Here is a 24476-nt window from a genome sequence, read left to right as displayed (position 1 = left end):
AGGCTGAGGAAATTCAAATCAGAATTCATTTATGCAGCAATTCCAGCATCCATTAAAAATAACCCATTAAATATTGTCCTCTGCTAAATTTAGAAAATGCTCAGGTGTGTCTGCTCTTGTGCTGCACAGAAAGTTTTAATACAGATTTAATCATACTGAGTGTTAGGGGAAAGAGCTAATTAGATCGACAAATTTAGAAGGTGGTAGTATATTATATGGGAAGAAATGGGTGATTAGATATTATTCACTGTAAAAGTGACTGGCCCTGGGGAATATCTTTAAGGATATTATATGACATAATCCTAGTTTAAAAATTGAGAAAGTAGAAGTTCACATCATCCTCAGAATTCTTCCTTGTTTCAAAAGAATTTTTCCCCATGGTAGTTTCTAGCATTTTTTTGGCAGCTGGAGTCAGGTACAGGGCTAGAAGAGTAATGATCCTGCCGGCATCTTGGCTGGTCAGGCTGTGCATCTGTCCCTCTGCCCCTCGCTTTGCCCAGGTATTGGATGGAGAGAATACTGCTCAGTTCATCCCCACATTTGCAGCCCACAGGGCAATGCTGTGGGATACCTCTCTGCAAGTTGCTTTGATGCATTGCCATCGTGAACTTGTGTGATTTCTGCAAATAATGGCCTTTGTTTATCCCCATAAATTGTATTTTTTTACAGTATTCATAAAATTGTTGATTAGCCATATACAAATGGACTCCTCCACAGCATTTTTCAGTTTTACACTTCCCCTATGAAAGCAGATTTAGAAGGGAAAAAGGGGGCTATTTTCTCTAAATATGTAAGAAAGTCTATTTCTTAACATGATACAGTGAGGAAAGTCTCAGTATTAATGACTTTGCTGAGCTTTAATCACCACAGAAGATAAATGTAGCACGTTGGGAGTTAAAGCCCATGGAAAGCAGGAGGAAGCTGTGTTTTTATAGTAGCTGTTCTTACTGCTGTATTTTCCAGCTCTGCTCACATCAGTTTGTGGTTTTTTCTGGGTAAGGTGATCCCACCAAAGCTGGGAGCTGTGGTCCCCCCAAAGCTGGGAGCTGTGGTCCCCCCAGCAGTGGCCCGTCCCCTGCGGTGCTCCAGGAGCCACTGTCCCCACGTGTCCTTCTGCCCCAGACTGCCTGGGCCAGGACATCCCTCTCCCCCCTTGCTCCATTTCACCAGTAAAAGAGATTCACAGCTACCTTTAGCAACTTGTTCCATTTCCTAAGGTCATTTTATATTGTTCAAAGAAAGGTATAAAATGTGTCAGGATATCTGCTTACTCTACAGACCCAGTACAGAAGTGATTGATATAATATGTCATTGCTAAATTGCTCAAATAAAAAATGATTCGTCTAAGTTCCCTTACACTTGTCCTTCCGTTATCCAGTACCGTATTATTGCAGATACAAAACTGGATATTTACAGAAAGCATTTCGACTCTACTTACAAACAAAGGGAAAGGTTAGTTTAGTTAGAAATACTATGACTGGTTTAAAATGGCAATAATGACAGAAGCATGTGGCGTTAACGTTAGTGACTTTACTGCCATAGTCACCAAGTAGAGCATTATGTACAATAGAGCACTACTGTTTAAGGTTGTCTGGATGCTTTGCACCATATATGTTAACTATATCAGAAAAATAAATCATAAGCTTGTTTAGTCCTAAAGCACACATTGTTTTTCTCTATTCTAAAGCAAATTTCTGTTTCATCCTTCTGAAGGGGTTCATTTAATAGTGTGTGAAATGAAATGTCAACAAGAATTAGAACAAATGGCACTGTAATCCCCAAGAGACCACAGGTTTCTTCTGGGAAATATTTCCAGCCAGCCCACAGCGGGGAGAGGAGGGGAGAGGTCTCAGGTGCTGCTGGCTCCTCCGCAGCCCTCTCTGCACAGCCGGTGCCAGAGCCCTCGCCCTGCCTGGAGCCGCGTTTTGGGGAGGGTCGCAGGACCAGAGCTTCAAAACTACCCTGGAGAGCTGGGCTCTCCTGGAGGCTTTGAGAACCTTGGCCTTAAAATCTGGGAGGAAAACTCTGCCCCTGTGCACGGGACACATACAGGATCTGGATTTTATCCCCAGCCCCTCCTTGTGCCACAGAGCAGGGGGGTTTGGGTGGGCTCCCCAGCTGCTCCCAGCTCGCGCAGATCCGCAAGGGCTGCGCTTGGCTGTGCTGAAGGTTTTCTGCTCCCCGAGCGGGGCTCGTGCAGCTGCCCTTGTCCCTGGCAAATGACTGCTCAACCGCGGCTTTGGGGCTTTGTGGAGGGGCTGCAAAGGGTAAGGCGCAAGAAGTAGGAAGACCGAGATGGCCAGGGAGAAAGCCAAATTTTGCTCCTAAAGCTGGGGTTGAGAAGCCTGAGTCATGGCAAAAAAGAGAGAAGAAATCTGGCTTTGGGACTGTGATTAACTGTTCCTCTTAGCTGTAAAAGTCCTTCCAAGGCACAGGCATGAGAGGCCATCCCTGTGCTTTGTGGGGAGATCCTTTCCAGCTTGAGCTCTCCCTTCTCTCGCCCAAGATAGGGTCTGTGTCTTTCAAGCCCTGAGTTCACACTGGGTGGCCTCATCCTGCAGGTTCTGTGCATTGCAGGCAGAGACAGGTGAGCTCCAGACGTGACCAGGGCTGTGCTGAGCATCCTGCAGAATCCGTCCCTCGGGCATTGTGGCGCAGATGCAGGCAGACTGTGCGCGTGCAGCCAAAGCCATAAACAAAGTTACTGCCCTTGGGATTATTACTTTTATTAGCCGTAAAAATCCGTTGTTTATGGGAAATTCAAAAATGACACGAAAACATAAATGTGAGGTATGCAAATAAATCTTTCTGACAAAATCGTTCACTAGACTCATTATTATGGAAATAAATTTAAAATGTGACTTTTCAGAGCTGCTGAAAGCCATCACTTTCTAGAGCTGTTGTATGCCTCTCTGATGAGTGAATGCCAAAATTTGTGGTGTGTGGGGAATGCTCTTCAGATGTTGCTTGTTTTGAAAGTAATTCCAGTGAAACAAAGGCCACTGGATAATTAGGAAGTCTCTATTGTGCTGGATGAGTCCATTTGCTCCCGCAGCGGCTGGCAGCCTGGCATGCTCAGGTGCTCTCCCCTGATTGTGGCCCATTTGCATTCTGCACAGAGGTTGCAGACCTATTATTGTGATGTTGCTGGCTGCATAAAGCCCAATTAATGAAAGGTTAGGATGCAATTAAAAATCGTAAAGTGTCCTTTATTTCAAAGTGAAGTTTGTACTGCAGTAGGAGTTCCTGGAACACACTACAAAATCGTTTCCGAAGACTAAGGCATCTACTGTTTGTGTGTTTGTTTTGACCCCTGTAGAAGTTTGTGGGTTTCTCTAAAGAGACAGAAACAACACGCCAGCCTCAGTGGGCCGTTTATAGCCCCTTAATGATTTGTGCCTCCAGTTCTCAAAGGGTCTTCAATGTGGGAGTACCAAATAGAACCGTGATGTGGAGAGAAATGACAGGTATCAAAACCACCTGCCTTGTCAGCAGAATTTTTTTCTAGGGTGATGTTACCATGATTAGCAAGAAAACTATGGGTGGAAAAGTGCCAGATTGACTCTCTGAACAAACGTCAGAAATCTCAGTGCCACCCCTTGCCTGTCTGTAGGAGGTGACCCGTTCTGGTCACCTTCTGTGGAATTCAGGGTCTTTAAAGAAACAGAGTAATTTGATCAAAGCTGCCTTCAGATTGCTGTGCTATCACTGTTCTGGTACAGGTGATGGTCTGAGGGATTGCACAAGTTCCTCTGCTCCACTGAGAAAGATGTGCTGTTCTGCCCCAAAACGGGAGCGGGGAATTCTTTATTGTATGGTTTGTGTAGGAGAAGTTCGGTCGTTTACTGACTTGGATTTTACATCTGTAAAATGGAGATATCAATATTTATTTAGGAAGGCAGTGAACTTTAATAAATATTTGTAGCATATGCTGACAGTCTTGGTGAAGCTGCAGAAATGTCATTAAAACTCACTACTCTTCAGTTATTTATTTCTTTTGTTATCAATCCAGTGACCACATGGGGAGGTTTCTTTGCTGCAGTAAGAAACCTGTTGCTATTACAATTGGTGCAAAAGTCAGTAGGAGTGTGCAACAGAGTTCCAGTTGCCTGAGCACACTTAGCAGATCTGCAAATGGCACATATGCGTCTAACATCTGTAATTAAACTGATTGACCTTTCCATGTAGAGGCTGGAGGGGAGAAAAGTACTAGAGAAGATGGATTGAGAAGTGAATGAGATGCCAAAGTAAATCTCATTTACCCGTCCCATGTGTCAATAGTGAGCTGGGAGAACATTAGTCTCTGAAATCATCTCACGTCACCGAAATAATCTCAGACACCAGCTGTTTGCTCTGCAGAGCTGTCGCGGGGTTACAGACTCGGCAGCACTACAACTGCTGTAGCAGTTGAGCTGCGAGACAGCTTTGCACTCGGGTCACTTACCGTGGCTGCAGCACAGACACTTCCCCTCTTTCTAAAACAGTCCCTACACAGAAGCACGAAATCACTGCTTGGTAAGGGAGAGGAAAGCAGCGTGTGACTCAGATGGAAGAAAAAAAATGGCATTTTGGGAGGATGCATATTATGAAAAAAAAGCAGCAGGAGAGGCAGCAGAAATAACTGGCCCTTAGCAGCTCTTTTCTTCCCTAGGTCCCTAAGAAAGAGTCTTTTAGGCTTAGTAATGAACAGCCTGAGCTTGCACTGGCACGAACAAATACCTAAATGGGACAGAAGGCAAGTGGTTTTGAACTGTGCTTCCCCTATCTCTCTCTGCTAGGCAGCTCACGCCTTTGTGCTAAGGATAGGATGAATGAGGACTGAGGATGATACTTGTTCTCCCTGTAGTAAAAGGCTTTGGGGAAGGAAATAAGCAATTTACATTTAACCACCTAGGTTCTTACTGTGTCCCCTTTCTCCGTGTCCATGGGTAAGCTGATGACAGTGTGGGGACTTGCAGGTTTTGGCACGCAGATCCGTGCCCGTGTGTGGGGCGGCGAGTCCTGCCCTCGGCTCACTTGCCGTCCCCAGACCGGCCGGGGACTGGCCACAAGCCGAGGGCAGACCTGACCATCTCGGCGTGGGACCGCGACCTTGCTGGGAGCCCCAGCCCTCAGCACCGCTAATGTGGTACCTTGTAAACGATCATGCATGTCTGAAAGACAACTCTGAGTAGTGCTTAGTTTTTAAATAGATCATTCCTGACAAAGCCCATTATTCACAGTGGGCATAAAGCCAATATCCCTTTGGTTCACAGAACACTCCCTGTAACGCTGCTGTCAGGCGTGGCATATCCTGCAAGTGATCTGTGACCACGGGGGGCACTTGGTGAGAAGGAAGAGGACTTTTATTGACAGCTGCATACAATCTCTTCATCAACATCATCTCTGAAATTTTAGACTTCATTTCCTACCACCCCTTGTGATGCTTGACATATTTCACGCGTGTTAGACCAGGATTCAGATTGTTCAACTGCGCATCGGCCCATACACGGACTAGAAAAGTATTGCTCGGCACACGTATCTCTAAAAGGGTATTGGATTTCTCTCTTATGCTGGCTAGTCTCAAATCAACCTTAACTGAGTATATCAGCACATGAAGACCAATTTTTTGACATGTCCATTCACTAAAAAAATTATTATAATTTTATTGTGAAGTCCACATATATGATACTTTTGCAAAAAGGATGAGGGGCAGAATATATGCAAGCCCTGTTGTATCTCTGGCTGCAGGTGCACATCCTCTGCTGCAGCTCTTCAGACACAGACCTGTCTAGCAGCACATACTGAACTCCTCTTGAATTATGTAAAAGTTTAAACACTGAGAAAGGAAAACAGTTTGGAAATTATGGGCTTTGCTAGGCAGAGGAGACCAACCCATGCTTCTGCCCTGTCTTTCCTCAGGGCTGCCTTTTCTGTAGTGGGTTTTGGTTTCTACCACTCAGTACTGTTTTTTTCCAAGAGGGATATTATTTTCTACCATATCTGAATGGTAACATTTAAAAATCGCTTTGCATCAATGCCCAATCATTCAGGCCTTCAGTCTTTTACTTTACCGTTATGTTTTATTGTATATAGTGATGTGATTGCTTTTCACATCTTAGACATAATCCTCAAGAATCTTTTTCATATCCACTCAATCTGATTTACTCCCAGTTGGATGCATGGAGGGTTATGGCTAAGGATACACTCACTCTATTCATGAGACTTCAAAATTGCATGTGGCAGATTTTAAGATGTCTTTTGAGCCCACTGTATGCACTATGACTTCTGCTCTCTTGATTTCTTTTATTCACCATGTTTCCATAGAAAGGTCATTAAATTTACGCATTATTCCTGTGTTATGGAAGTGTTGATGGTGTGGGCTCCAACTATTGCATTCTGTGTCTTGCATGTAATTGCTTAAAGTGGACAGTCATCTTGTGGTATTTTATTAACCAGTGACAGAGCTGTACAAGGGAAAAATACGCAACGAATAACAATTAGGCAGAGTGATTGGTTTTAAATTCCAAGGTTGGACTCTGCCCACTGACTAAGTAGATGATTTGTTGCATTTGTTGTTATTCCCTCTGACTCTCAGCCCAGGCATGCTGTCAGCTGGAAAGCTGGTGTGCTCATAAGATGCTCAAGCATCTTACAGGAAAAGTCTGTCCAATCAATCAGAGATTTGGGGGGGGGGGGGGTGGTGTTGGTGGTGTTTCTCCTGTACTTACAGGTGGCTTGAGCAGAGCCGCACAAACGTTCTTCAGAGTTCCTATTAAACCCTATTTTTAAATGACTGTTCTGTATTCTGCGATTGGAAACACCTCGCTCTGTGTGTGTGAACAGTCTGGTTTACAGCTGAGGGGGAGACAGATGCTCTATTTTGTGAAAGATCACATTTTTTAAGAAAACCAAGAAACTCTTCTGAAATGGATGAAAACGCAATTAAAAACAGTTAAAATCACTATCTGTATTTGGAGATGTGGTCACTCTTGAAGTGATTTTTCTCTGTGGACAAGATAGCATGACAAATCTGGAACTGCTGAAAGTTGGGGTCTGGTGTCAGTGGGGTTCGGTGCCTTATTCCATAGTCAAGCAGTGACATAGATAAAGACAGTCAAAGACCTGCATGTTTACATGAAATCTGGTTTGGGTTTATCACTTTTACAGCTACTGACTAGAACCAACATTAGTCTTTTGCCACAAGATGTGATATTACAATGCTAATTTTATTTTATTGATTTAACCTGGTCTTCAACAGAGTGGGACAGAAAATTGCATTTAAAAGATAAGTGGGAAAAAAAGATCTACAGGATGCATTGCATCTTAGATGGCAAACTGAGTCCTATGATTACATTTTCTTATGCTAAGTATTTGGGCTATATTTTGTAGGCCAGGTTTTGCTAAAAATCTAATTTTAACATAGAACAGCCTACCCAAGAATACTTTAAAATGGATTACATAGTAAAAGCTCAAAACCTTACATGGTATTGTAACTTAAATGGACTAATTTTGCTGCTATTTAACATTTTACATACTATGTGGCAGTGCCTGTCACAAAGTACATACATTCAGTTGCTGGGTAAAACTTTGAAGAATGCCCAACTGCCTGAGACACAGACGTCCCACTTTCTAGTTCAAAGTACTGTGTGGTTCACAGATGAACTGGTTTTTCTTCTGGCAAAATGTATAGCTATAACCAATTAAAACTGATAAATGATGGGCAAAGTTTAATATGAGGAAAGGCCAGTACAGTGACAGAAATACTTGCAAGCTCATGATAGGTGAGGCAAGTGTGGAACAGACATAACTGCTTTGCTAATTCACTAACACCAACAGGAACAGCCCATCCGCAGGCTGAGCCGAATGACAACCTTTTGGCAGAGTCTGTTGAGATGTGCATGTGTTTCTTTACATGCATGCATACGTTTCTTGGCTAGATGATTATGCAGGTTTTTTATTTATAGTATTTTAGCATTAAATAATAAATCAGCGTCTGGGAAAGAAACAACTTCTGTTTGCATTTTGCTAAATCATTTTCAGTCTTTCCCTATAAAGCAGGAAAACACAGACCTGTAGAACATCTTTTATTCTGTCATCTAAAATTCTGTGTGATTTTTGTCACCATTCTCTCCTTTTATCTGTGAGAGGAGATCGAGTTCTTTGATATTTTATTTAGATTGCATTGCACATTTGGAAGTAAGCCATTTGAGCTGACTACTGATATACTTACTGTATGACCACTGTCAGGTCACCTGCTCTCTCTGGACCTCTGGTCTTTCAGCTATGCGGTGGTGACGGTGCCTGTCTTGCAGCAGAATTGTAACTGGAGCGATCCAAGTGTGGGATGAGAGGGATACCTGACTGGGCATGTTTACCTGATTAAATTCCATATAGCTGGGGATTCAGCATATCAGAGTTTTTTCTGTCTGTAAAGTTCATCGCCCAATGGTTGGCAACTGCTTTCAGGTGTCCGGAAGAGCAGAGCACAGTGATGAAAACTTTGGATCTCTGTCATTGCACAGCCAGAGGTGGAATCTAAGTCTCACTTGACTTTGCAAATACTGGCACAGAGATTAATACAGCTAATTGACAGATGGTCATCAGGTCCTTCCCAAATGCCTGCCAAAGGTTGCTATGGGAAGCACAAAGTTATCATAATTTTGCCTTGCTCACATGAAGCTTTTTGTCCTGAGTCATAGTGAGAGCTTGCACAGAAGCAAAGATGCTGTTGTACTTTCATTTATATCTTTCCCTGGTGATAGGGCTGGATGAGGGAAGTGGTTGCGGCTGTCTAAAAACCCCTTCACCTTGTCCCTTGGCAGTTATATCTGGCCTTCAGAAGCCCATTACGCTAAGCCACTGTGACAGCTCATGAGGGAGAAACATTGTCCAGAAATGCAGGACACAAGACATCCTACTTCTACAACATATTTTATGGTATCCTGTATCAAATGTGATGCCGACCTTTAGAGAAAGAGGTGGATCTTTCTGTGCAATCCAGTGATGAGGTTGAGAACAAGCTAAGAGTAATCAATTAGATGGGACATGTCAAGGTAAAGGGAAGCTGTCTGCCCGCTCCTACTTGGAGATACTCAACTAGCACTGCCAGATAACTCCTGCTCCTTTATTGGGTTGCACTAATACTATCGGCATTCATTTGTGTTAAGCTGTCTGATATTGTAAACCAAGTTCAGCAAAGGTGCTACTACTGCCTAACAGCTGTGTGGTGTCCCATGTGTCTGTCTGCATGCTGCTGCGGCTGATGGTTTCATTTGTCTGTTTGCCTGCACATCCTCTAAAATCACTGCTCTGAGTGCAGGGTGCATTAGCTATGCTTATTTCCTACAAAATTCCACAAATCCTTGTCTGACATGCTTTTAGTCACCAATAGGTTTCATCATAAGTATTTCACATTGCAGATAAAGCATTCAATATGCACAGATGTTCAGATAAATGCCCTTTCTCTCAGTTTGTGATGATTTAATGGGTGGATTTAATTTATTGTATAGTCAAATGCTATAGGTAATAGATGCGCTGCCTGCCCACTCTGTTTTGATATTGCCAGGGTAGCAGTTATTAATGGCACACAAATTCTGTCCAGCAGTTTTCTTAAGTGCTTTAACTATAGTGCATCTAATACTGCGAGCTGGAAATCGCTGCTTTTCACGGGATGTCCAAGGAAAGCACTGGTAAACATGAAAGATGAGATACTGCTCTGTGGAGGACCTGACACCAGAAGGCATCTCTTGCCATAATGACTTTCCCATAAAAGTAGTGCATAACATGTCTCCCAAATTACACCCTGACCTATTCAAATCCACAGAGCCCAGTTTAGCTGTCAGTGACACTCGTTTTTCACTGGTGTGACTCACTGACTGTAATGAAGTTACTCCCGATACACATTGTAATCAGAGTAGGCAGAACCATTAAAAATTATTTACATAGAGGAAATTGCAAGGGGTTGTCAAAGCTGTCAATAAAGCAGTCCTGGAAAGACGCACATAGCCACAGCCTCGCCTGAGTAGCGCGTTTTATGTGCTGCAGTAGCAAACGAACCCCCCTGGACACGGCTAACGAGGCAGCTACAGACGCCTCCTTTGTTTCTGACAAAAAATGAATCATAAAAGCTGCTGAAATTCATTTTCAGTTCACAGTACATTTGGTGCCAGACTTTCATGCTGCAATCATGTGAATATATCCTGACATGTACAAGCGAGCTGTGTGCATGTCTATTTACCCCGTGATGTGCACTTGAGGGCATGCATGCATAGGTTTAAATATATATAGTTTTAGAGACTGAACACCTGTTTTCTCCTAAAAATCTTTATCTCCCGCCAAATTAGCAGTTATTTTTTACTGCAAAGTTCAGACGTTTTCCTTCCCTTTTCCTCTTCAAACATTTCTAGCTCTGCTCAGACAATAATAGACAAAGGATGGACAGTGGCAGTGTCTGAGAGGGGCACAACTGTAGGAGCTGAATAGTTTAAACAATACTTCAGTATCTGCTGAAAATCTAAGAAAAAACATGTTAAAAATAAATGCAAGTGTTACTATATAGAAGACAAAATTAAGATTTAAAGATTTTTCTTTCAATGTCTGTAGATCTAGCCTCTTTTTCTAAAATTTCATTTTCTCCTTTCACTTCCAAGCCAACAGAATTGAAAATTATGCTAAACAGCATGTGGGTACATGATGGATCATTCCTTACAGACTAGATACTTCAAGACTCCTACCTTTCTGGGTAATAAATTGTCCACAAGACACTGTGGATATGAGATTTCCTTTGGGCCATTTGGCAAGACCTCTAAATTGGCATCTGATCTGACACGTCTTCCCAGGCCACAAAAGCAAGGTTGGGGTTTCAGATGGACATCCACAGATACGCGCCATTTCAGGAGCATTTGTTCATACAGTTGTAGAATAATTTTGGTCAGAAAGGACCTCTGGAGGTTACCTAGTCCAGCTCTGTGATGTCTTACATGGAGGGTAGAACAGTCCTATGTTAATGCCGAAGGAAGGTTATCAGGATGTGTGTGTGTTAACCAGTCATGTTGGTATGCCTCCTTGTTTGTATCAGAATTTGTAAAGAAAGGTCAAAACTGGAAAAGAGCCTCTACCGTTTGTTGCTTTTCTGATCCATCCTGACACCTACACCTTCAGGAAAGAATCTGACAATGACCGTGACTTTGCTCTTGAGCTACGGATATGTCTTCTGTGTGTAAACTGATGGAGCTGTTTACCTATGTTTTATCTATTCAGAAGGCTTTCCCAGGCTGGAAATCAAGCTTGTTCAATAGAGCTCGTTAGGTAATGAGCTTATTCACTAAGCTCATTAGTGGTGGAATTCATCCTGCTCAGCCCTCTGCAGCCCAAAATCTTGTATCCCTTCAGCCCATCTTTCTACTTGTTTTGACCCTCAGCAAGAGAGATGACTTTTACCTGATTTCATCTGTTTTGAATATTTTCATTCAACAGCTGTCTTGCTGAATGAATGTTTCTATTATTTAATCTGGCCTGCTATTCCTCTGTAGCAGAAAAATATCTAAAAGGGCTGAAGTCTTTTGCATCTAGCGTGCCAAGGCTAGAATATCATGCCAACTCATTTCATGAACTGAAGCAGAGTGTCTGACTCAGTAGGACTCATCCTATTACATGATGGATGCTCCCTGGATTGATGAACAGACGGTTAGGCAGATGTAAGTAGGCAGGAAAACGAAAGAGGCACCAAGTAAAAGTTGTGATTGCCTCCTGTGAGCTGACCGTGATTGCCCATCTGTACACAATCTAGTGGTCTTGCAGGAAGTATTAAAGCACACACGTGCGTGGCAGAAGCTAGGGATTTCATATTTTGGTTAATTATGCAGAGATCAGAGAGTGAGCTTGATATAAAGGATATCTCACAGGTGCAAAGCTGGGTGGGAGACGGGGTTTTAAATCTTCCTGAACCAACAGCACAACTGAAATGTGTGACAGTGAAGGATGTGTGTTGGCAATAATGCTTCATTGATTCATGTTCAAAGTGGTAAATTTAAGTCCTGTTTCTACTCATTTCAGACACTGATTACTAGGAAAAGGCTCTTATGCAGTGGAGTAACGGAGGTGTCAGAGTCTGTTAAATCGACAACAGCCTACTCCTGTCTTCTCTCTGAAGAGGCAGAAAGAAGCAATTGGAGCTTTTCTCAGTTTAATATTGATGACAAAAGGCCAAGAAACTATGTAAACCTCAAAAGACACTAAAACAGGATTATAATTGAGAATGAGTTCTGAAATCAATTGCAGGGAAAGAATAAGTTTATATCTGCATTAGCAGGTAGTGTGGCTCAACAGGAGCTGAGCTGGTGCAGGGGACTAAACACCCCTAGTGTACACATCTCGGGGAGGATTAATTTTAGGCTAGTCCTAGTCTGGTCCATGGACCGAATGCCCATTAGGAGTAAGAGCGCATTAGGTGCATTCCTGGAGTGCATCTTCCAGTCGTATTTCATCCAGAAGGAATGCAGTTCGCATGCTCTGAAACCTCTTTGCACTGTGAGCCAAACTGCAGCAAGGACAGGATGATTGAGTTTGCTTTCAAAGAGCATTCCTGATCCAAAGTAAGACTGAAGTAGATGGACTCTAGGAGAAAGCAGCTCAGAGCAGCTTTCTCTCATCTTAGCTTTCCTTTTGAAGATAGCTTACTTCTGCCAAGCATTAGGTTGCAAGAATAGCTGGCTTGCATTATCCTTTTCAATTGAAAAATAAAGTGCTATTTTTGTTCTTACCATAGTGACTGTAATTAATATTTAAGGAGGATGGCTCCCTTGTGCTTCAGGTCATACAAATATAGAGGAAAGTGTGTACTGCTGATGACGCGTTATCTCCAAATTACACCCCAAAAGTGCATGTAGAGCATACAGACATGGAATTGAGGATTGTGGCAACCGAATGAGAAAATAAGCAGAATTAAATAATAGTAAGAAGTATTTTCCTTAGAAGAAGGAGAGAGAAGAAAAGGGGCTGTCTGGTTGTGGGGTGAAATCTCGTTATCAAGTCTGTGCATTTAAATATTAAAGGCTGAAAGTGACTCAAGATTTTATCATCTGCTGCTTTCACATCTGATGTGAAACCCAGTGTCTACAGGCAAGATGAGAAAAACAGCAGCGGTTTGTGTCTTTTAGATGGCAAAGGGGAGTCACGTGTACTGAAAGAATAAAGCAGTAAGTACATGAAAAATAATTACCCATAATAAAAAGCTAAGGGTGCTTCACAATGTTGAGGATGGGTTGTTTGATTAACAGGAGCTGTTAAAAGTGAATCCAGCAGCTTTCACTCCTGCCTGCTGCAAGGCAGGTTGGGCGAGGTTTGTGGGTGCAGGGTGTTATTTCTGTCGTGCTGCCGCACGAGCGTTCAGCAAACCCGTACATGGTGCACGTTCAATAACAGCAGCTGCTTCCCTCCATACGTGTAAGACTTATTACTTGAATTATTTGACCTTGTTATTAGGACGCTCCACAGCACAGTTGCACTGAGACCTCTGCATCTCTGTTTAAGCTTAGGTTTCAGGGGCCCGTAGCCTGGTTCCACAGGACTACTCTCTTCAGAAGCAAACAATCCTTCTCAAGGGCTTTCTGGGGATGTACATCAGCCAAATTTCACAAGGTCCTGAAGGCAAAAAGCTAAAGCTGATGTGTGTTTTAATTTTGCTGCAGATGGCAGGCCAAGATTAAAGCAGCAGGCTTCCCCAGGCGATCTGCTCAATGGCTCTCCTGAACCCGAGCGGTGAAGAGCCTGCTCGGAAAATGACTTTGAGTGGCTGCCCATTTTGTTTTGTTGTTGTTGCAGATGCTTTTATAGGTGAGAGATAATTCATACGCAGAGTGCCACTTTCCATCAGGAGGAGTGACAGCAGTGACAATGCCATTGCAGTGCTTGTCCCCAGACCCAAACCCCTCACGGCCCCGTGCAGAAAGTAAGAAAAAGTCCACAATGTAGAGCCAGAACAAAAGAATGAAATCACGAAAGAATGAGGGAAAGAAAGAGCCAGATGCTCCAGCATAATTTCTGAAGCTGCAAACCAGAATGAAAAGCCAGCAAAGACTTGCACCTTTTAAAGGAGTAATGAATTGTTTCCTCCTCTGGCAGGCAGTGATTTGACTTGCCACATGCCTCCTAGTAATTTCCCAGCAGGTTTTAATGTTGGAACAATGGCATTCTGTTAGATATTGATTTTAAAATAACTCTTCCACACTTACTTGTAACTTTAAGAGGTGAATTACAGCCCTTGAATGTGCTCTAATGTAGCAGTGGTAAATAGTTAAATAGGCACAATCTGTTTCTGCAGGCATTGCCTGTCCAGGAGAAGGCAGAGCTCTGCTGAACCCTGCCTGTCTTCCTGGTCTGCAGAAAAAACATCCAGCAAGCTGCCTGCACCGAAGGAAAGTATTAATAAATTCACAGTGGATGTGGTGGAGTTTGACAGAAAAAAAATTTCTGTGCTGGATGTTGAAGCAGCGAGAGCGGGAGGGCAATGGATAAATGGCATAATTGTAGCTCTTTTCTTCTTCAACTTCTTCTGAGTCTTGATGCTCACCGTGGGATATCGCTGCGGCTGCCAGCACCCTTTGGTGAGCCTTGAGAGGTGGCTGTGGCCGACCCGTGGGTCCTCTGACTGCCAGGGTCATGCACAAAAGCACATTGCCAGAGCACTTCCATGAGCAGTGCAAAAACCAGCAGCTAGGTTCAGGTATTGCCACTTCTGAGGCTTGTGCTGCCTTAAAAATAAATAAACCTGCTGTGTCCTCTGATAACGCACTTTGGCAGCTCCGTCCCTGTGTAATTCTGTGTGGACTGGAATGAAGGATAGGAAGACATGGCCTGCCTTCAATGCAGATAGTACGCTGCTTCCACTGAAACCATACTGGTTTACACGGTTAGCAGTGTTAATGTTCACTGAGAGCGCCATGGTACCTGAGATTGGAGTCCAGCTGTAAGTGTGATGGGTGGCAGGGAAGAGTGCTGGTTGACGCTGAGAAAAAGTTTCTCTGTTTATCTTACACTTTTGGTTTTTTTTTTTCTTATTTTTTAATGAGGTGGTTTCCTTACAGTGCCTGGGAAACTCTTCTACAGCCTAGAAATAAGCTGGTTTTGGTCACAGCTATTCCCACATTCTGGCTTCAGCCACCCAGAATGCGCAGATCCCTTAAGAAATTGCAGTAAAAATGTCTCATATTGTTTTCCTAATATTAATGTGCGGCAGGAGTTTCATTTCATATTTTAGGTGCCCCATGCTAAATCCGTGCCAGGTAGGAAAGTCTAGGTAAGGGTGTGATGTACATAGAGATGGCATCTGTAACGGGTGAGGGTGGTTGTTGGCAGCCGGCTGGGTAGAGGATTAACCTCCGGCCAGAGGGGCTGCAGAGCACGGGTCGCTCAGAAAGTCCCTCTGTGCTCGCCTGTGCTCCGCCATTCACACCGAAAACTGATTCTGACTGTATGGGCTGTAATCAGCTAAGAGACGTAATTAGCTTTGGCTGATTTGTTGCAGGGCCTTTAACTTCACTTCCCCTTTCCCTGCTTTCTGACTGACAGTGGCTACTCTGTCCCTTATTTTCAGCTGATCTCTGTAAACTAATTACTTCTACTGGGTCAGCGCTGTTATGAAATTATCATTTTATGAGACTAAAAATAGCTCAGATCCAGTCAGCAAGCCAATCACTTCCCTTCATCTCCAATGAAAATACAATGTTATCTTTAATCTGTATTTCTCAGGCACTTACAGTGATGCAGGCTAGAAAGAAAGGGAAAAAAAGAAAGAAAGAGGAGCTTAGAAAAAATTCGTAAATCAGTTGCTATAGATGCATCTCTGCCAAGGCTTCCATTGGTAAATTTAGCAGTCACATTACAATTTTAGTCAGTACCATTACTTGGCCTTATTCAAAATAATTCGCTTCTCACACAATGAGTTCACCCCAAAGGAAAGTTATTTTGTCTTGCACATTAAAAATGGTGCATGTGCACATACGTGCAATCATTACAAATATCCAAAGCCACAAAAAGCCTAAGGACAGATAAATTTTATTTTTTTTATGAGAGAGAAAAATCCAGTGAATTCCACTTGCTCTGAGAATGAATAAAGGTATTTTAATACTTCTGGGGTTCTGGTGAATACAAATAGCTCAAAAATGAGATGCTTGCCTGAGATTTACATCAAGATAGTGAAGGGAAAAGGTTCCATCTGTAGTTTCTGATACAAAGACATTTCACACACAGTATCTGTAAATCCATTAGGAGAAGAAAATTGATACACATTTCGTATAAGATGAAGCTGGAATCAAGAGAACGAAAGCTCAGGAAAATGGCTTCTTTCTGTAGCTCCATCAATTCATTGTTTGATTGGACTTTCTGTATATTAAATTCAAGCAGTTCTTTGGCCTGTGGATATAAGAATTGTTGACTGTGTGGGAAACGGTGATGAAATTTTAGCGCCTTGCTTTACAAAGGAAATATCCCACCTCTCATCCATCTTTCCATCGATGATGTTAAATATGCAAAGTAGTGTTTCTATTAAAGCAATTTTTCTGATTTAGTTTAATGGCAGTTACTGAAGTACTGACACGCACAATATGATTACTGGGCCAAACAGCAATCTTTCCGGAGAAGCCGGGAATGGCAGCGCTCCAGAGATGATTTATTATTTTCCTTACTTTGCAAACTCCTCTTAGTTGGCATGAAGGAGGGTGAATGAAGGTTACTATCAGCTTGAGTGGTTTCAGTACTTTGCTTTGGAGAAATAACTGCAAAGAGATCTCTGTTCACACGGTAGCTGGCAGCATTTGCAAGAAACGTGGTCAGTAATAAGTTCATGCTAGTCCAGCTGTCCACAGTTTGGCAGCAAGTATTTCACATGCTATTTCACTACTTAAATTTCATCCCCTTTCTTGTCCATGATTGAATACCAGTAAAAAAGAAAGTCCAAGAAGTAAGCAAAACAAAGAATGATGTTTCTTCCAGAGGGGTTGATTAGGTGTCAGTTCTCTCATGCTCTCTCTGACCCACGTTTTGCAGAACCACAGGCTATCAGCTTGAGCCAACACAAACCAAAATAGACCCCTACCCCCAAATCCCTGCTCTCTAAGCACTCAGCTAATAAAAACTGTAAGAAATTTCAGATCTTGCTCCAGATCAGGCTGTTGACATAACCAGGCCAGCACGTCTGTTTTATTGATTTCCTAGCGTTAACCTGGTTCCTTAAATGAATTATATAGATAGGACTGTGTTGTCCAAGTGCACTGATGTGTGTCTTTCAAACTCATTGACCAGTGCAGCCGAATCTGAAAGAGGGATAGTGTTCTTGAAACCATTATGTTCTTGCAAATTGTAAGGGAGACAGTCAGACAGAAGATAGATTCTCCTAGGACCACCCCGAGGGCGCTGAGCTGTGGGAGCTCAGCCTTCATTAGGCAACAGAAAATCACACAGCATACCCTAAGCTAAAACCAGAACAAAATCCATCAACAACCTGTGTTCCTTGGTCCTCAATACTGCTGGTTTCTTGACAGAAATGGCCCAGAGATCTCAGTGACCATTCCCTCCAGGACATACTGCAGGTTTTTCCCCCTTCTCTGCTCCAGTCTGCTCCCAGCTGTGGTGGCGATGGGGGGTGCTGACACCGCCTGCTCGGGGTGCCGGTGCTCCGCTCGGGCATCCCCCAGGCCGGGACACGGCGGGGAGCCCCGCTGCGATGCTCTGCAGGGCCCTTGGGAACCTCTCCGTGCCCCGGGATGGTGCAGGTAGATGTGGCACTTCGGTTTTCACAACTACAATTTGCTGCCTACGTTGCAGGTCGCAGACACTGCCCGAGAGTCTGAAACATACTGCTGTTGTCAGGTGAAGTGAAAACAGCTATAAAAAGCTTAGAAAAATATGGGCTCTGGGCAAAAATGATGTGGGGTTTAGTAGCGTGAGAGAGGTCTCATACCACAGCCGAGTTTGTGATGTGTGCTGATGGGCAGCGAAACATGAGGCTGCCCCATCCGCAACCAAAAGCTATTTAAAAGTGAATAAAACCAATACGCTGGTAACAGAGTAACAAAATTTATGATAATTAAACTGTCTCTATATAGATGTAAAACTGGTGGGTATTGCGTATCAAGTTAGCTAAAAACCAAGGCAGGGACATGAATGCTAACGAAGGGAACCAGCACTGTGCTCTTCCGCTGCTTTCACCACTGCTTGCATTACTGAGATGGAGGGTCCTGGGGTCAAAACCTCCTGCAGAACAAAGAGAGGGTGCTGGCAAAGCTAATACGTATTGTATTGGTGTTTTAGACAAGGGCAAGAGAGAAGATGGGTAGCTGTTGGCCTCTTGAGAAGAATGTTTCTGCATGAATTGGATAGCTGATTTTGAATTAATTTTGAATAGTTGTTTCCGTAATTCAGATTGATTTAAGATGCACCCAAGAATAATGCTTTCATTATAAAACCTCCTGAGCAAAATTTAAATCGTGCTAAATTAAAAACAGCCTCTGTTAAGCCAGGGCTGATGAGCACAGCAGAGGGATCAGAGATGCGGGGTCAGTATAATTTAATTCCTTTGCTTTGTTTCCCATTCCAGAAAAACTGTTGTACCTATCTCCTTGGGTTGTTAACTACCTAAAGGAGCTTGCAAGTTGTCCTGGATTCCTCAAAATTGATTTGCATAGTAACCCCACCAAAAGTAGCCCTTATTCTATTTTATACAGTGCTTCACCTTCAGAAGAAATGCACTTTTATTGCTATTTATTTGTGGGTCAATCTGGAAATTCAGCTGTATTCTAAAGATACTTAGGAATCTGGAATAACAGCAGCTGATGTACAGTACAGTAGGAGAGTTAATGGTTTCCTAATGCTAGCCTTGTTTGTTGTAAGTAAACTTTCCCTTTTATATAAATGGAGCTAATTTTTTAATGTCCTAATAACATGCGAAAAGTTACCCTGCGTGTTCCAAATCACTTTTTATAAAGCATTCTGTCACAAGCAATGGTGGAATTCCAGTGTCAGGGAAATGTTCACTCATCTGGATTTAAATGTTTCAGTGTTCAAAACAAAAAATACATACATATGTGTATAGATTTGAGTTAAAAACCATTGTGCTTTATAATTCCTTGTTTTAAATGCCGGCTGAATTTTTAAAGGCAAATGGCAGAAAATATTTAAGACATTCATAAAAGCTCTGAGCATTGCTGAAAGGCAAGCAGTGAAGTGGCAACCACTAACTAGGCAAAGTCTGATGTATTAAGAAGCACATTAGAGACTTTGGCTGCATTTTTGGCAATGCCTGTGCGATAGGAATTGCCAGTACTCTCATTAGTAACAAGATCCTTCCAAATATGTTGAAATTACTTCTGAAGAGGTATGTATATGAAACATTGTATGAAAATGCTAGTTTGTTAAAACTGAAAGGATTTATGGGGAAATGAAGGGGGCCAGGAGATGTTAACCACCCACACCACATGGTGGGAGTCAGGAAGGTGGAAATGACCTAAGGCCAAAAGTGTTGTTTCTAGAGTTCATGAATTTCTGTGCCGCGATACCAAGCCGTGGGTGAGAGCTGTTGCAGGAGCCAAGGGCTGGTGCTGGCACCGCTGGTGCCTTGCTCCACCGGTGCTGTCCCTGCACCCGCGCAGCTGGGACCCCACCACTGTCCTGACCAGCTCCAAAAAGTGCCTCTCCGAGGCGGTCCGGCCGGGGCTCTGTGGAGCTGGTCTGGCAGGAATTAGGTGTTTATGGCTCATAGTAGCAACTACTCTTTCTAGCAGAGGTTTTGGGCAACCCAGTGGACAGTGTTTGGCTTCGGGTGCTTGGATAAGGAAGCGCTAGGTGCCCGGTGAATGCGGTCGTGGGCAGACAGGTGTTGTCCGAGAGCACAGGGGCTCTTTGAGGTCTGCTGTTATCAAGGTTTCTGAGTTCCTTGTAAATCTGTAATACGACACTAAACTTAGCTGATAGACTATTTGCTAAAGACACCTATTTTAATTAAAATCCTGCAACAAAAATCCCAAATCAGTAATACTAGAAGTTTAAGCTTAAAGGTTTTGACAGCATTTTATAGGTCCCTTTTCAATGAACTCTTACAAAGCCATGTTTAAATGTCTAATTTTTTAAATTCTTGTCAACTCATTTAAAGCACTTATTCATCTATAATTTCTGTGATTACAACAGATTGAGAACAGTTGAAAGTCCTCAGGAGCACTCTGGTTTGTCTATCCATGCGTTCAGAAAGGAAGGGAAAGAGAACAAGACCAAGTCACTGCGCTGACAGGAATACTCAATTGCACTACAGCACATTCTGCATGTATTTCACAAAGAGGGTTTGTTCCCAACCAACACCAAACATTTCCTTGACCCCAACTTTCCTGTTACAAACATCTAACAACATACGTGTGAATGTGCATAAACGAGTGTAGACAGACAGATAGGTGCAATCATTATTAAACAGAAACCAGAAAATAGAACCATATTTTCATGCATTTCCCCCTCGTGGAGAGGTCGTGTGAACAAGCCACCCAGGACAGGTGTCCCTCTGAAGCTGCTCAGATATGATGGTGGGGACAGGAGGGTGGGAACTGACCAGTACGGACCAGTCAGAATATGGAAAGCTGAACCACAGGGTGTGGGGGAGTGCTGGGATCCAAAGCCCAGCTTCGATTTCCAAGTAAGCACTGACTTCTTTTCCAGGGTAAGGAACTTAGCTTTTGCCATATGAACTTGCAAACTTTGCTTAGATGTTAAAAAGGAGGAAAAAGGGATCTTTTGGTGACTATGACAAACATGTTCTACATTTTCACTTAATGAACAAATTCAGACTTGCAGTTGTCATATGCTCAGATTCTGTGCCTTTCTGACAGCTGAATTATTATTTTAATAATTTAAAAGTGCTACTGTGAGCCTGTTCATGTATAATAGGCACAGAGAAGTGTTTAAAATCAAAAGCAGTTTAGAGAAAAAGTGGTCACCGTATTACAGGAATGAGAATTGTCTACATCTGAATATTAAACTCTGTGAACTCTCCAGTGGGAATACTCTTTGCAAAGTAACTACAAACTTAGTATATTGTTCTGATGTGTGGAATTAAGAGTTTGCATTCGATCATAACTTTGTGACTGACTGAAGCAGCAGCCTGTGATGCCTACTTTCTTTTACATAACACCGTCAGGGTGAGGGCTTGGTCATTCTGCTTACAAAGGTTTTAGTTCAGAACAACAGAAGCTCAAATCTATAATCTCAGTAGAAACATCTGTAAGACAAAAATGAAATATAAGGGAAAAAAGTGCCCTCCAGGCTACATTCCCCTTGCTTTGATATTATTATCTTTGTACCTGTCCATGGGAATGTTTGAAATTCTACTGCAACTGCTACAGCATACTTGTATTATTTTTTAAACTCACAACTAAACACAGACAAGAAGCTCATATCCTGCTCAATTAAGTAATAAACAGATCATGTCCTGGAGATCACTGAGTATTTTCAGTATAGTGGCCCACAATATCCATATGAATTCAGCAAATCTATAGTTCCTGGCATGTCAAGTGAAGAAACAATGACCGACATCATGAAGAGAGACAACATATACATCAGCAACTTTGTGTAAAATCTATGGCTCGAACAAATGTCTGAAAAAAAAACATCAGCTCTAGTTGCCAGCTCCCTCGCACTCATGTTAACTTTTCTCTCCTGCAAAAGGAGTGCGAAACAGGACCTGCTACTGCACAGCCTTGCTCCTCCTGCACTCATTTAGCATTGCGCCAAGCATTTGTCAAGTGGGTGTAAGTGCTTTTTCTGTTTTATACAACTTCACATAAGCATAAATTGCAGAAGTTGTAAGGCAAAGAACAATCAAGCCCTTAACAGTTCCAGCCCCTTTTCGAACATGCACCCAGGAAAATGCTTAGAAGTAACTGAAGTCAAGCTCCTGGTACATGCTTGCCTGCTGCTCAGTAAAAGAAAAAGTAATACTCACCCCAGTGTTGTCATGGTAACAATAGTGTACCAAAAGGAAGCAGGAATACTGGTGAATTTGCTTGCCGAGGACCCTTTCTCTGCATAAAACATCACAGTTGCAAAGATGATGATTGCCATAGTGAGGGAAAAGAGGAGAAAGCCAAGCTCGGAGGCACAGCTCTTCAAAGTGTAGCCCAAGATTCTTAAGCCTTGGGAATGGCGAGAGAACTTGAAAATCCTGAAAACCCTAAAAACCCTTAGTGTCACAAAGGCTCCGCTGACATCCTCGTTGTTGGTCATCACCAAGCCAATGTAGTACGGCATGATGGCCACCACGTCAATGATGCTCATCACACTTCTAATGAATCTGTAGCGACTTGGGGCCGCAAAGAGTCTCAACAGATACTCAACTGTGAAAATCATCACGCAAGCCGTGTCCAAGCAAAAGAAAGCCACAGCATATCTTTCCCCACATGGAAGCTCCTTGTTCCCAGGCACCGTGCCACAAGGGACAGTTTCCACGACATTAGTGATCACAGAGACAGCAATAAAGAAACCGGTGACATAGTAAAAGACTAAGGCTAAGGTGCTGGTGTGGGGGTTCTCGAAGGCTCGCCACATGGTCTGCCGGAAGCTCAGGGATGGCATGGACCCTTCTTGGTTGTTTTCTGAGTCATTGTCATCCATCAGCCGCTCCGCGTTTTCCCGCTTTCTGTCTTTGTACTCTTCATAGCAGCAGTCCCCAATGATTTCAGGGAGGATCCCATAGAAGGCAAGCTCTTCGTCATAAGCAGAGATGCACTCGTACCTGGGATAGTGCAGCTTGCCAGTTCTATAAAAATTTAAGATGCACCTAAAGACCTCAGGGTCCCGATCAAAGAAGTACTCCTTAGTGTCTTCGTTGAAGAAGAACTCCTTCTCAGTGCTGCCCAGGAGAGTGTCCGGGTATCTCTCCAGTGTAGTCCTCCAGGTCTGGAAACGCCTGCCACTCACATTGAGAATGATCAGCTCATCCTGCCTCTTGTTTTTCTCCGTTGGAGCCAGTGGCATGGGACAGTTGGCCACTGGCATCCATCCTATGGCAGCTGCTCTGGCAAAGGGCAACCATGCTGCTACTCCTGCTGCCATGATGACCCCAGGCCTTGTTACTGGAGAAGACAGTTAGGCTGCTCCTGAGACCTGTTGGAAGTCAGATCAGTTCCATCTAAAATACAGAACAAAATAAAAACACAACACACAGTCAAGTGAGGTGTCTTGCCCCGTTGTGTGAGAGAGTCAGGTATCAGTACATACACAAGAATTTAAAACAACTGGTTTGCCCTCATCTCCCATTTGAAGAATGATGTTAAACAAGGCACATGATAATCAGCTCAGCGGGGTTATGGCATTATTATAGATTGAAATTTTGAATAGCAAATGATTCCTCATTAAAAGCATTTTAAAAGTAGCATAAACACACTAATTTATATTTGCTTCCTTACAAACAAGACTAATCCATAATTCCCCAGGTGTAAGCCTCATGTGCTCATCAGTTTAACTACAGCTGTCAAGAAAGAGCTGGGAACTCCAGTGAAATCAGCTTGCAGTTCACCCAGTGAAATTGTATGCCATGAAAAGCCATGACCGGACTGAGCTGGGTTTCCAGTCTTAAAAAAGTTCAATATGTAATGAATCTTGCACTAAGAACATTTTCAATTGAAAGAAACAGAAAATCTTCCATAGTTTTCATTAGTTTTCTTCCACCTTTAATTAAAGACTTGGCCTCAGCAGCAGGTTTTTGCTCGTCTCTTTCATTTATAGATGGGTTTTACTCTTGTGAAATATTGCATCCCTCCACCGGAACAGAGGAAAATTCTGACTTTCAGGGAAACATTGCTCAGAATACATGAGCAACAGTAAGCCTGAATCCCAGGTGTGAAAGCTGATGGATTAAGCTACCAACTGAGTACCAAGAACATCAGAATGAGGGAAGCCTCCAAAGCTGGACAACTTTCTTCCAGCAGGAAACCTTATTTCCTAGCTAACAGAGGCAGAAGTCCTTCAGCCAAAGAACTGGAGGACTATTAGGTTGAAATGAAGTATGTTCACTGCACTCTTGATTTTTAGACGAAAAATATCCCAAGTTGTCCAGATCCTCAGCCACTGGAAGCCAACATTCTCTTGAAGTTAGAGTAGTTATTGTGGTTCTGATCTAGCCATGAATTTTCTTTTTCTTTTTGATCTTTGGTCAGAGTTCTTACAATATTTAACTTTTGTTTTAACTTGTATTTACTTTCACTTCCCTAAAGTTTTTCTAAGTCTACCATAAAATTATCTGGAGAAAGGTGCCATTATCATATAAGATGCATTAGGGGCCCTATCAAAAGTCGATTTATCAATGGAAATTCCATTGATTCCACTGACTCAGGCCCTCAAAGCTTAATTACATCCTCTACATGGTATCCTTCTAGGCAGTTTTCCTCTGAAGTTTTTTAATTATATGAAAGCTGCCACTCCAGCCAGTAAGGCTGCAGCATTATTGATTTCAACAGGCCATC

At 42.8% G+C, this 24476-nt stretch overlaps 1 protein-coding gene across 9 annotated transcripts in view; it reads right to left on the bottom strand.

Annotated features, from left to right (window-relative positions):
• KCND3 (potassium voltage-gated channel subfamily D member 3) overlaps nt 1-24476 on the bottom strand; it is a 142688-nt gene that overhangs the window by 104620 nt on the left and 13592 nt on the right. For 8 of the 9 annotated variants that reach the window (XM_029999618.2, XM_029999620.2, XM_029999624.1 and 5 more), the window contains exon 2: nt 21959-23143. In XM_029999618.2, coding sequence (XP_029855478.1) covers nt 21959-23067 — 1109 coding nt within the window. In that variant the 5' untranslated portion in view covers nt 23068-23143. The remainder of the gene's footprint in view (nt 1-21958; nt 23144-24476) is intronic. The other variant, XM_029999622.2, reaches the window with a different exon arrangement.

Source organism: Aquila chrysaetos, chromosome 24 (assembly GCF_900496995.4).
Source record: "Aquila chrysaetos chrysaetos chromosome 24, bAquChr1.4, whole genome shotgun sequence".
Taxonomy (NCBI): Eukaryota; Metazoa; Chordata; class Aves; order Accipitriformes; family Accipitridae; genus Aquila; species Aquila chrysaetos.
Note: the sequence above shows the minus strand (reverse complement) of the source record. Positions and strands in the feature narration are given on the sequence as shown.